This window comes from Diadema setosum, chromosome 2, assembly GCF_964275005.1.
Source record: "Diadema setosum chromosome 2, eeDiaSeto1, whole genome shotgun sequence".
Taxonomy (NCBI): domain Eukaryota; kingdom Metazoa; phylum Echinodermata; class Echinoidea; order Diadematoida; family Diadematidae; genus Diadema; species Diadema setosum.
Window position 1 is genome coordinate 9,437,027 of NC_092686.1, and position 12,927 is coordinate 9,449,953.

Below are 12,927 nucleotides of genomic sequence, written 5' to 3' on the forward strand. Positions count from 1 at the left end.
CTGATCGCGACATGAATGTGACTTGCATGCTTACATTCCTCTGTTGAGTGTTGTGTTGTACTCCGCAATGAGCGAGTTTATCCACTCAAAAAATTGTCGGGAAGTCCCAATTGGCAAAAAGTTAGACTCTCTATAAGATATATGGCGTATATTGTAGTTTTGACACGCCAGTATTAGCAGATATCAAATGTCCGATATAAATCATCACCTCGAAACTTCAGTAGAAGAATCTGAACTGATGTGACGTGTTTTAATTTTGATTAATTATGTGATGGCACAACACATTCCATGTGGGCTTCAGTAATTAGCAGTTTGGTTATCACAGTACATGGGTCCAATGTATGATAAGCATACCATCAGTAGGCAAACTGTTTTACATGGAAACTCTCAGTGATGATATTGACAGTTCTGCAAAATTTCTCATGTATGTTTGGGTTTTCCATCTAACCATCATGATTATTTGTGACTTCAGATATCGGAGAGCAATGTATACTATTGCAATAGAATTGAAACTCTTTCTGTGTTATATAACCCCACACTAATATATTAAAAAATATTCCTGGATGTGGAAATAATGAACAATTACAATGATTGCCTTTGTTTTGTGTGAATACAGGTATTGGTGTGGTGTTCATATTTAAGACACAGATAACATATAAACATGTTCAGTAGTTGGAGAGACTTGTAGAGAATAGTAATGCATTCTTGACTAAAAATGGAAACAAACCCCCTCCTTCCCCCTCACCTCCCCCTCCCCCCCCCCAAAAAAAAAAAACAAACCCAGATATGTACAATATAAAATTAATTGCCAAATGCATTTTAATATCTTAACCCGTTCAGAACGAGTCCCGAGTATACTCGGGCAGGTGTCTATGGGAAATTTGTGTTATAGCAAAATCTGTCCATCCTCAACAGGTTAAGTTTGCAAGCTGTGAAGTAGGATGATCAGCAGGTGTTCAATGTATCTAATTCCCCTCGCTCATCTCATCTAGGTGCCGGTGGGAGACCAGCCGGAAGACATAGAGACCCAGATCAGAGAAATGCTCCTGAAGTACATCAGCAACCCCAACTCTATCATCCTGGCAGTCACCGCAGCCAACACAGACATGGCCACTTCGGAATCTCTCAAGCTGGCCAAGGAGGTGGATCCAGATGGTAAGCATCACCAAAGACTCTGGCGATGGTGTGTACTGCAGTGCAGAACAGGGCGACGTTCACATCTCTCCTCTCTCTCAATCTCTATATTTCTCCATGTGTATTTCAATCTATCCTTCCTCCTTTGTCAAATAACCAGGCAGTGATATGATGTTACTCATGAATGATTAATTAGTAGTGGCCCCTCATTTTGTTGTACTCATTTATGCATTTCTTTCTTCAAAGGATTCTGCAAGTTTCTTGAGTTCGTGCTGAGCCTGTAGCTCCTATTTTTGCTTGGTATTTTTTTCTTAAAATATTTTATCAGAATGTTGATAAAGAAACGATACCAATGATTCTTAATTTGATAGAAAGGAACAAGTAAATATAATTCATTCAATTGATGGATTTAAAAAAATATACACAAATGATTCAAATTCTTTGTTATGTTTGTGTTGTTTCTGCAAGATATTCTTGTCTTCACCCGATCAATTGATCTGAAGTAGCGCCACCCTTCAAGTTGATAAGAAAGACACATGCTCTCATTCTCTGAACTCCACGTTTAAGTAGTATCTATTTATGGTACAGCTGTTGTAAAACCAGTCGTAAAAGAGGGAAGTCAAATTGGAAATAGAAATGGATCATCGATATGTTTGTCACACCACACACAACTACATTGTGTTGGATGGTTAGTATAGTCAGTGAGGGGATTGAGAAATGGACAGTTAAGAAGGGAAGAAATGGAAGAATTCATGGTCTCGCTTTTTAAATTTGGCAGGGAGACGAACACTTGCTGTAATCACCAAGCTGGACCTCATGGATGCGGGCACCGATGCTGTTGATGTTCTATGTGGCAGAGGTAAGCACATATATGTCTTGGGTCTCTGCAAAGCTTTGTACTGAACTGTACTGCCTGATCTCACAGATATCCCGTCCCACACACCCCCCCCCCCCTTCTAAAAAAAAGGGGGGAGTAAAAGAATTGTAAAACTCAAGTAAATCAGTGGTACAGTATATGCGTTAATGTTTGTTGTCATACTCTATTATTTGATGAGGTTTGATGTTCACCAGTATATGATAGGAGGGCAAGTGTATGTCAATGACATAGTGCCTATTACCCATGCCTATTGTAATATGTCATTAAAACGCTATGGGTGGACACTATTGTCATTGTTTTTTTTTTATTGTTATTCTATAAAGCAATACTTTTCTAATTTAGCACATTTACTACCAGGACAAAAAAAAGAAAAAGAAAAAGAAAAGGCTAAGAACCGAATTATTCCACTCTCTGAAGCTTATAAGTTCTGTAGGGATCAGAGGTAATAGTTTTACTTCCAAAGAAGATTAACATTTGGATGTTGACTTAATTTTTTTTTTTTAGTGTTTTCTGCGTTTTCCCCTTTTTTCTTTCTTCTCACTTATTTGTTGATTTTTCAATGGGAAAATAATTTGTAGTTGGGCTCTGTCTCCAGTATTGTAAGTCTTTGTGCTTTATCGGGCAGTGTATCACTGCTATATATTCTGTTTTATCATTTTCTGTATAAATGGAAGTACATACACAAAACTAGTGAATCATGGGAGGCTCAAAATGTGTCTGTGTATTATTCAAATTGTTTCAGTGATTCCTGTCAAACTTGGAATAATCGGCATTGTGAACAGAAGTCAGATGGACATTAACAACAAGAAGGTTGGTCATGGCTGATGTCTGCAGCCAGGCATTTCTATTTTTCTTGATATCATCCATCTTACTTTTGTATCATCGTAGAGAGTGACTGTAGTACGGAAAAGGTTGAATAATGTCAAACATAAAATGATGTTGTGAGTAATAGTACTTATCATTGCTGGGGCGACAAGACCTCGTATCTACAAAATGTGAAATGTTTAGGAGAGCCAAAAAACATGGCGGCCAAAGCACTGCGGCGAATGTGATAGCCTTTCCTGTGACACGCTGTGGTGGTTTCACTTTTGCAGTAAGACAGTTGTGATTTGGACAGGACATCACTTTACCCATTATTTGACTATTAATCCAAAAAAGTCATTTTCACCAAAATTGCAGATACAAGGTCTTGTCACCCCCAGTGACGTTTTGTGTCTCAGCCATTAATATTTGCATGCCTTATCTTTCCTTTCATGCATATCATGCTTTCATCTGGAATGTACTGTTTTTTAATTGAACCAGAAAGAGGTTTGATGGCAAAGACCATAGATCTAGAGAATTTCCCTATCTCTTCAACCTGGTTAGCACTAGATTGATGATGGCGAGCATGATAAAGATTTATATCTCTTTTCCTATTATATTATGTTACTGTGAATGTGCTTGATTTGTGTACCACAGAGTCTGATTTCATGATTCAAGTCGTCAAAGTTATCTGTCCAGGCACCAAAACTGCATTGCACAGTATTTTTATACAATTTTCGATGTATGTTTTATATGTATGTATATGGAAGAACACAAGTATATTTACAGTATTATTATATTAATGGAATGATAGAGGGAGAGAAATAAACATGGTGGTGGCCATGCTTTCCCCCTTTCTAGTAACACTGTGCGATTATGAAGTATTCTCTCCTTCAAATAAATGATGATGTTGTCTCTTCGTTTTGTTCGCCCCTGCAGCAAATCGACGATGCCATGAAGGACGAGGCAGCGTTCTTGCAGAGGAAATACCCAGCTCTTGCCAGCCGCAACGGGTCCGCCTACCTGGCGAGAACGCTGAACAGGGTGAGAAAAAGAGGATAAAGACAATCTGAACAATTCTGCATGGTCCAGGGTTTCCCAGGCCCTATCAAAAGTGTCCCCCTGGGTCAAAAAAGTGTGCAATAACTTCATAAGACTCCTATAGGGGGAGGAATGAATGACTTGCAAACCAGAAATGTATTACAAGTAGATTGGGTTTACAGCTGCAATTCATTTTACCACCCCGATTCAGTTTAGAATGCTGGAGTCACCAAGACTATGCATCTGAACTCAATTTAATAGTTTGGTACAGAAATGACAGTCCTAGTTTTGATTTGTGCAGGTATCTTGCACCTCCACTCCTTCATTCCTTCTTATGCCAAAAAGGACTGTGTTATGGAGTCACCTTTTTATTTGTACTATGGATTAAAAATGTTTTGACATACTTCCTATTTTCTTTGCTCTGCTTTATAATTAATGCACTTAAAGGACAAGTTTACCTTGATATATGTGGGTTTAGTAAATGCAGCAGTAGTAGTAGAACACATCAGCAAAAATTTGAGGAAAATTGGACTATCTGTTCAGAAGTTTATTGCTGCCATCACTGGATGAAAAGACTTCTACAGTTTGTGATGTCACATACGTAGGTCGATATAAAAAAAAATTCAAGAAAATTCATCAATATTTTTTCTTTTTTCGCATAAGAAAAGAGCACCTTCCCCTTTTAAAAGACGGAGTAAAACCACCCTGAAGATAGGTCTGTATAAGATTAGGGAATGTGTACTCCCCCCCCCAAAAAAAAAAAAAAATAAATAAATAAATAAATAAATAAAATTTTGCGGAATTCTCTTTATATTTTTCTATATATTGTATCTTTACATGTATTGCAAGCATATTGATGAAACCCTGATTGCGGTGCACATTTCCAAATTTACGAACAGCCAGTAGTATGCAATATCTGTAGAAAATTTATAAATCCAACTCTTAATTTACAATGTGTCCTCTCATCCCCCCCCCCCCATCCTTCCAGTTGCTGATGCACCACATCCGCGACTGCTTGCCCGAGCTGAAGACACGAGTCAACGTCATGACGTCCCAGTTCCAGCAGCTGCTAGCATCCTTTGGTGAGCCTGTGGATGACAAGAGCCAGACACTCCTCCAGATCATCACCAAGTTTGCTGCCGAGTACTGTGCCACCATCGAGGGCACGTCAAAGAACATCGAGACATCAGAGTTGTAAGATTTTTTCGCCTTTTTTTTCTTTTAACCCTATTTTAAAGGGTGTGTACAGTTCTGGTCGAGGTGAGGATTTAGCTTTTAACATTTTACAAGATATTCACAAACCACTCTATGAGATGTCAAAGAGCATGCAATTCTTAGGGGTATCAAAAATTTATTATATGAAAATCGGTTTTGAAATGGCTGAGATATATAAAAACAAGGTGAAACAAAGAGATCCTGATAAAAGGCGTGGCCTGTCGCCTTTTATTATTATCATTTTTTTGGATATCTCGGCCATTTGTAAACCAATTTTCATCAAAAAAACATTGAATCCTTCTTAAAATTACATGGATTCTTTCATGTTTCATAAGAGGTTTCTCATTATCTCACTTAGGAATGTTCAAAACATGAATCTTCACCTCTACCAGTACTGTACAGTCCCTTTAACTGGGCTATTTGAGACCAAGTTTTTACTGGGGGGGTCAATTTGACCCCCCCCCCCCTTCAGATCCCGGCCGCCGATCGCACGATTGCCACAAAATTTGCCTGAAGATAGAGCCGGATGTCAACTACAAGATTACATGGTCATACAATAGAAAAATATTGGCTTTCTATTTTTATTAAATTATATGCAAATTTACGCGTGAAATCATATTTTCACCCATAACTCCATTAAAATGACTGAATTATCCCTAAATTTTTGTGTCAGAGTTCCTCAAGGCACATCGAACAATTTTCTTTTTAAAAAATAGCGAAATCAAAATCAATTTCTTTTGTTTTTTATTGTTTTGTCAATTTCTTATGTATTTTATTGTTTTTTTGACCTTTTGTTTTCTATTGTTTTTTTGCCAAGATTTGTTGCAGGCACTTTTTCAAACTTATCTACATTAGAATTGATGAATTTCTATGGTCAAAAGTTGAAATAATCTAATTTATATCAATTTAACAAAAAAAAACACAATATGCATTGGATTTGCACACGATATCATGAATTTGAGCCGTTTTGGGGTTGACGTGCATACGCAAAACATTACGTAACTTCAGAACAGTGTACCCGGACGTCGCAAATTTGGTCTCAAAATATGCAGGAGACTTCAATGAAAAAAGTCATGAAACGACGCGGCAAAATCACTGCGCGTTGCGGAATCGTGGCGTGAAACGTTGAGGGGGGTCAATTTGACCCCCCCCCCCCCTCCCCCCAGTTGGAATAGGGTTGACCTCCTGTGTACCACATGAATTTCTTCCACGGGTACATTGTATGTATGAGAAATTGTGCACATTTAATACTCATCACTGCAGAAAGAGTTAAAGAGGGTCAGGTCTTAAGAGAATTTATTTTCTGTAAGCCATTCTCTTCTGTCAACTGTTTGCAAATTTGTAGAGGTTTGTAGATATTGTCAGAGCATTTTTTTTTTTTTTTTTTTTGATTTATGCAGCCATTCTATTTTGCGGATCCTCTTTATTTCAACTTTCTAATCTGATAGCCATTTTTTTTTTATTCAACACTTCCAGTTCTAAACCTTTGTGTGAGCCATTTTTTGTCAGAGCCTTCAATATCACATAAATACACATTCATCTTGCAAGACTTTTGCTTTTTTAAGTCACCATTCTATTCTCAGAATTTTTTCTTTCTCCTATCAATCTGCAGAGCCCATTTTCATAGCCAGTCTTATTCTTCTTCTTCTTTAACTCTACTGTTTCAATTTCTGAGATTTCTATAGCCCATTCTCATAACATTTCTGGTTATCCCTTGCACTTTTTTTCTTACGCCTTCTGTTCTCAGATTATTTGTGTTCACACTTCTATTCTCAATCTTCCTCAAATTAGCTCATTTTGAAGAGCCATTTTGTTAACCCTTATTTTTCATGTTCTTAAAGCTTTATTCGTGAAGCCTTACACTTTGAATTACCTCTTGTTGTGATGTGTTATATTGATCCTTCTGTTTTATGTACCTCCTATTTTCATGGAATTTTGTTGTGGCTATAAAACAAGGGAAACACTTGTTTTGATTATTTGATTTTGCTCTTTTTTCAGGTGTGGTGGTGCCAGGATCTGCTATATTTTCCATGAGACCTTCGGCAGGACATTAGACGGTATAGACCCGCTTGGTGGGCTTAGAACCATAGACATCCTTACAGCCATTCGTAATGCAACTGTGAGTAGATCACAACTTTTGTGGCCACATATTTTAAGTTGATGATGCTAAAGTACTCCCCAGGCTTCTCTTAAAAGATTTGCAAGTTGGCTTCCTTTTAAAAACCTGATTAGACCTACCACCAAGTTGTAGTTTTCAAAACCAGAAATTGTTATTGGTATTAGATCTATAGAGATTTTTTGTCCCCGCCGAACGAGTTCGAGCAGGGGACTATGAAACGGGCTCCGTACGTGTGTGTGTCCGTCCGTCCGTGTGTCCGTCCGTGTGTCCGTCCGTCCGTGTGTGCGTCCGTGTGTGATCAAAATCTTCAATTTGCTACTTCTCTGTCATTTATGAGCCAATTTTGATTCTGTTTGCTTTATATGATAGCACTACATGGGAGCTTTGAAACTTCTACACAGAATTTCAGTCGTGACCTTTGACCTTGACCTTTGACCTATATTGTACATTTTGCTACAAAATGCTACTCCTTCGCCATTTCTAACCCGATTTCGATTCCGTTTGCTTTATGTGATGGCACTAGGTGAGGGCTTCAAAACTTCTACACAGAATTTTGACCTTTGACTTCTTTGACCTTTGACCTTGATTTTTGACCTGTATTGTACATTTTGCTACAAAATGCTACTCCTTCGCCATTTCTTACCCGATTTCGATTCCGTTTGCTTTATGTGATGGCACTAGGTGAGGGCTTCAAAACTTCTACACAGAATTTTGACCTTTGACTTCTTTGACCTTTGACCTTGATTTTTTACCTATATTGTACATTTTGCTACAAAATGCTACTTCCGGCGGGGACATATATTACGCACCGCGTAATTTCTACTTTTCCTTGTTATCTATTTTATTGCCAATTTCTGTAAATGTGATCAGAGGCTCAGTGTAGATTGAGCATCTGTTATTTACCAAGAGCAACAGTTGAAAGAAAACCTCTATAACCACATTCTTTCTGATAAAAAACAACAACAACAAACAAACCTATTTCCTGGCGTTAGATCCATACCATGCTTTATTTTGGGGGCTTCGGATTGATAGCTGATGTAAAGGACTTCAATGAAAATCGCCAGAAAAAAAACAAATATTATGCAGGCACTACTTTACTGCTCATATATAAACAGTCTTTTGTTTATGTTGTCTCTGTGATGTGCAAATGCCACGGTGGCTTGAGAATAAGCAGAAGATTACCCGCAACCTCTTGATTCATCTCGAAATGCTCATTAGGGTCCGAGACCAGCCCTGTTTGTACCCGAGGTCTCGTTCGAACTCCTGGTCAAGCGTCAGATCAAGCGTCTGGAGGAACCCAGCATGCGGTGCATCGAGCTGGTGCACGAGGAGATGCAGCGCATTATCCAGCACTGCGGCACCCAGGAGCTGCTGCGGTTCCCGCGGTTACACGACCGCATCGTCGAATGCGTCACCTCGCTACTCAGACGGAGGCTACCCGCCACAAATTCAATGGTATGATCATGGCTGAAGGGCATAACCTTTGTGTTGTTGGCTTTCAATTAGAAAATAACGATAATGACAAAATAAATGCCACAGTGCACATTCTAACCACTTCATGCTGATTACGTGATGACGCTCTAACAAGTGTGTGTAAGTATGTTACTTAGATTATTAGCTGCAGTTTTTACAATGGCTTCATTGATCCTTCAATTAAGTTGGGCAATTGCTTAAGATTCATGATTCTCTATGATTTTGAGGTTTTTATTATTTCAGCCCCCTCCCCCCCCCCCCCAAAAAAAAAAAAAAGTGGACTTGCTCTTTATTAGAGAAATACACGGTAACATAATCATAATTATGTTTTTTTTTAATTGTACATGATTGTGTTCCGTTGAAATATAAATATGACACTTGCATCATTTTGGTTCTCTTTTGTTTGTGCATTCCAGGTTGAAAACATAGTCGGTATAGAGCTAGCGTACGTCAACACTAAACATCCAGACTTTGCCGATGCCAGTCTTGTAAATGTACTAGTTGAGCAGAACGACCGGGAGATGAGGAAGTCGACAGCCAGCAGAGTACCAGAATCAGTACAGGAAAACCACAGAGAGAAGAATGATAGACAGGCCAAGGTAGGTATCAGTCTGTGCATCTGTCACTTTTCAGTAGGGAAAACTATTAAACATTGGGTCTGTAGGAAGAAAAAAATTAATGTATTAATGATTTTCTCTTTTTTTTTCCAAGACTTAAAATGTTCTGTAGTTGACCCACTCTCCTTTACACAGGTTTCTACTGGATGAATTTTATCATCTACTGATCAATGATATATATTTATCAGGTGAACATAAGATTCACTCGTTGCAGCAGAGTCAAGAAAGTGTGTGAATCCTGCTTTTAACCTCCAAGAATATTTCATCCGATGAAAATATCAGACGAAGAAGATGGTACGAGAATGGAATATAAAACTCTTATATAGCTTCAGTGGCATGCAACTTGTTTATGTTCCAAGCCTCCACTGCAAGTTTGAAATGGGGAGTTAGCATTTGTAATCCCTCTGTGATCACTGGCTCTGTAACCTGGCATCAACTCTATTTCTGTCTTGTTTGCAGGCTATTCAAGCTGCAACACAAGAGGGCGCTGTTCCACGGAGTGATAGTAGAGACAGTAGTTCTTGGATTCCTTTCATGAGGACAGCCCCCGCAAGCAAGTCTGCCAGTGTCGAAAGCCTGGCGTCGGTCAGCACACCACCCCAGATTAACAGTCCCAAGATCGACAAGCGAATGCCGGGAATTAATCTCCTTCCAGATGTGGTGAGTCGAAACGACACCGACTTCTCGTTCACACTTGATGCTTTACGTGTATCATTTCATTGCTATATGCTGCTACGCTGTGCCATATATCAAAGCAAATGCCCGGAAAACGCCCTCCTCTTTGGTAGGCATAATCAGATGCTTACATAACTGGGCAGAAGTCAGTCTTTGGGGCAGATGGATTAAAAGTTGTTCTAATTAGACGGGTGACCCCAATGGGGCCCAGAGGTACGGTCCCAGGGCCAAATCTGTATTAATTTAAAAAAGCATTTCTTCCAGATCCACAAGCAGTATGGCCATGAGTGACCCCACGGGGTCAGCATGTTAGAGAAAATGCAAGTAGTTGAAATGGACATTTCCATCTGCAAGTAGAAAGAGTAGCATGATCAATGCTTTGTTAGAAGGGAGCATTTTAGGGTGTCAGGATATACGGACTTGATTGCATTTTGCTCCAGAACCAGGATTCCAGAGTCAAGTCCCAAAGATCGGAAGCACTGCTAGAGATGGCATCTTCTACAGATCAAGTAGTACTCTCTTATGTTTGATTGTCTGTGTTGCAGACTGTTCAATTCTAATTCCCTAAATCCTTGTACCTTTTTGCTTACATTCCGTTCTTGAGTTCTTGAGAAGCTTTTGTAATTCTTGTTTTTGTGAAACTCCTTTGGATGTCTTGTGTAGTTTTCAGAGCTTTTTTTTTTAAATATCTTTTTTCCGTACCCCCCCCCCTTTTTAAACTCACATTCCTCATTGTCATTCTTTTAACCTTACTATTTCATTGCACAGCTTCTTTAACTCTTTATGTGCCACATTCGCACATCCGACTCAGTCGACGGCGTGCCAACTTCGCATATTCTGCTCAAACGCACAAACCCACCCAAACCGATCGATAAATCGCCAAATGCCGCAATACAATGAAAGCGTTTCTCACGGTTTTGCTCCTCTCACATATAGCTTGCTTTTCATGTGGTGATTGATTATTAAGCCATGTTCCCTACTGGATTTGTGTGTGATTTTGCAGTTTCTGTCACTTTTTTGTGTGCAAAAGTCATGCCATTACAGTAATGCGCTACTGGTCATTTGAAAGACAAACAATCCCAGATTTGTCATACAATTTACATCAAAGCAAAGCTTGGCATTTTTTCTTTACAACTTTGCTCACTACATGTCCAACTTAACATAAATCTATAGAAGTTACAAAGATTTGAAAAAGAACATGTTTTTTCAAAGCATGTCTACGTTGGTGTCTTTGAATAATGTGGCACACAAGGGGTTTCCACCAATGTGCCATGGCACATAAAGAGTTAACAACCCTTTGAAATATTATATAACTCTTTCTTTTAAAACCCTTTCATACTTATAACTTAACAGTAGTTCATACGAGCTATTTCTTAGCCTCACAACTTGTAGGGCTTTTTTTTTACATGATCAATTATGTTGATCCATCAATCTTCAGAGCTTATTGTTAACCCTGAAATTCTCTTTTCTGAGTACCCTTTCATTCTCGTAGCATTTCTTTATAAATCTTTCTATTCTTAGAGCGTATTTTCTGTTGCCATTAAATTGTCTGAGCCTCTCCTTTGTGTGGTATTTTTTACAGTCTCAGAGGCTTTGTTTTTGTTGTTCTTAAAGGTCCAGTTTACCTTTGGGAGCAGTGATTTCAAAAATGTTCAAGACATCACATTTGATTCATATGTGTAGGTCTGTTGTATCATAAAACATCCTACCATATAAAATTTTTGCAATAAAGCTTAAAATATAAAGAGATATCAGTGTTTTTCTCAATAAACCGTAACTGTATACGCTTTAGTCTGGAAACATTTTTATTATAACTATTGTTTATATTTTGTGTATTTAACAACACTTGACATCGATTACACTGATTCAAATTTTTACAGTGGTTGTTTCTATCCCTAAATCACATTTTAGAACTATTTTAAAGCACCCAATGCTGTGTTTTTGTTTCATATGCTAAAGGTAAATTGTGCCTTTAATGCTTTCATTCGTTGAACCATTTTGTTTAACCTTCATTTCTTAAAACCTGTAAAGTTCTCATTAATTGGGGCTTTCCCATTTTTACTTCTTCCATTCTCCAGCTTTTGAATGCTCTGTTTGAGACCCTTTAATCTCAGAGCCTTTATATCCTTTCATTTCTTACAGCTATTTGATAACCTTTTCTTTTTCTTCCTTTTGAAACCCTGGAACCATTATATTTTTTATTGCTCTATCAATGTTGTATAGGTACTATGCTAATCTAGAGACCCCTGCAAGTAAAGACTGCCAAGTATTTATATACACCTGTGAAAAGTGCTTACAACTTATGCAATGACTAGGGGCACGTCAGAGGTTTCAGGTTGCAGGTAGTGGAACCCTAGTTTATTTTTCCTCTTTCTTTTGCTTTTGGCCAACTTCCCCCCCCCCCCCCCCCAGTTGGCTTTCCCAATGAGACCATTTTGTAGAACAAAACTTTCTACAATGCAGATGCAAACTTCTTGAAGTGGGGAACCCTCATAGACTTAGGACTGCTATTCATTCTTGACTTTTGAGTTATAAACCAAAAGCGTTTATGGAAGCCCACATGGGTATTTCCACAGAAGTGTAGGGCAGCCTGTGGGGTTCATACTACTACCGATAACTAAGGAAAACGGAGAATAAGGTGCTTGTAACTGAAATCTTGTACTCTCTCCTTAGCCGGATGTACCTGCCACTAGGAAATTGTCATCGAGGGAACAGAGGGATGTAGATGTGATCAGTAAGTATGGAAACATTTTTCTTTCTTTTTTTTAAAATCAAGTCACATGTATAGGAATATCCCTGTATCCTAATGAGACTTGGTATGTATATGCATGAGTGGACGAAAATGTGCCTATTCACTTTTGGGCGCACATGGTCAAAGGTCAAGGTCAAATACTCAAAATTTCACTATTTCCCCCTTATATATCTATGCAATGCCTGGAGGTTTTTTCTTGAAACTTGGTGTATACATGTAATAC

The 12,927-nt window shown here is 38.5% G+C and overlaps 1 protein-coding gene across 1 annotated transcript in view; it reads left to right on the plus strand.

Moving 5' to 3' along the window:
- LOC140239601 (dynamin-1-like protein) overlaps positions 1-12,927 on the plus strand; it is a 33,339-nt gene that overhangs the window by 12,712 nt on the left and 7,700 nt on the right. The window contains 10 exon segments of the mRNA XM_072319436.1: positions 993-1,155; positions 1,913-1,993; positions 2,754-2,821; positions 3,752-3,856; positions 4,842-5,047; positions 7,067-7,187; positions 8,406-8,642; positions 9,077-9,253; positions 9,737-9,937; positions 12,626-12,686. Of these exon segments, the coding sequence (XP_072175537.1) occupies positions 993-1,155; positions 1,913-1,993; positions 2,754-2,821; positions 3,752-3,856; positions 4,842-5,047; positions 7,067-7,187; positions 8,406-8,642; positions 9,077-9,253; positions 9,737-9,937; positions 12,626-12,686 (1,420 nt within the window).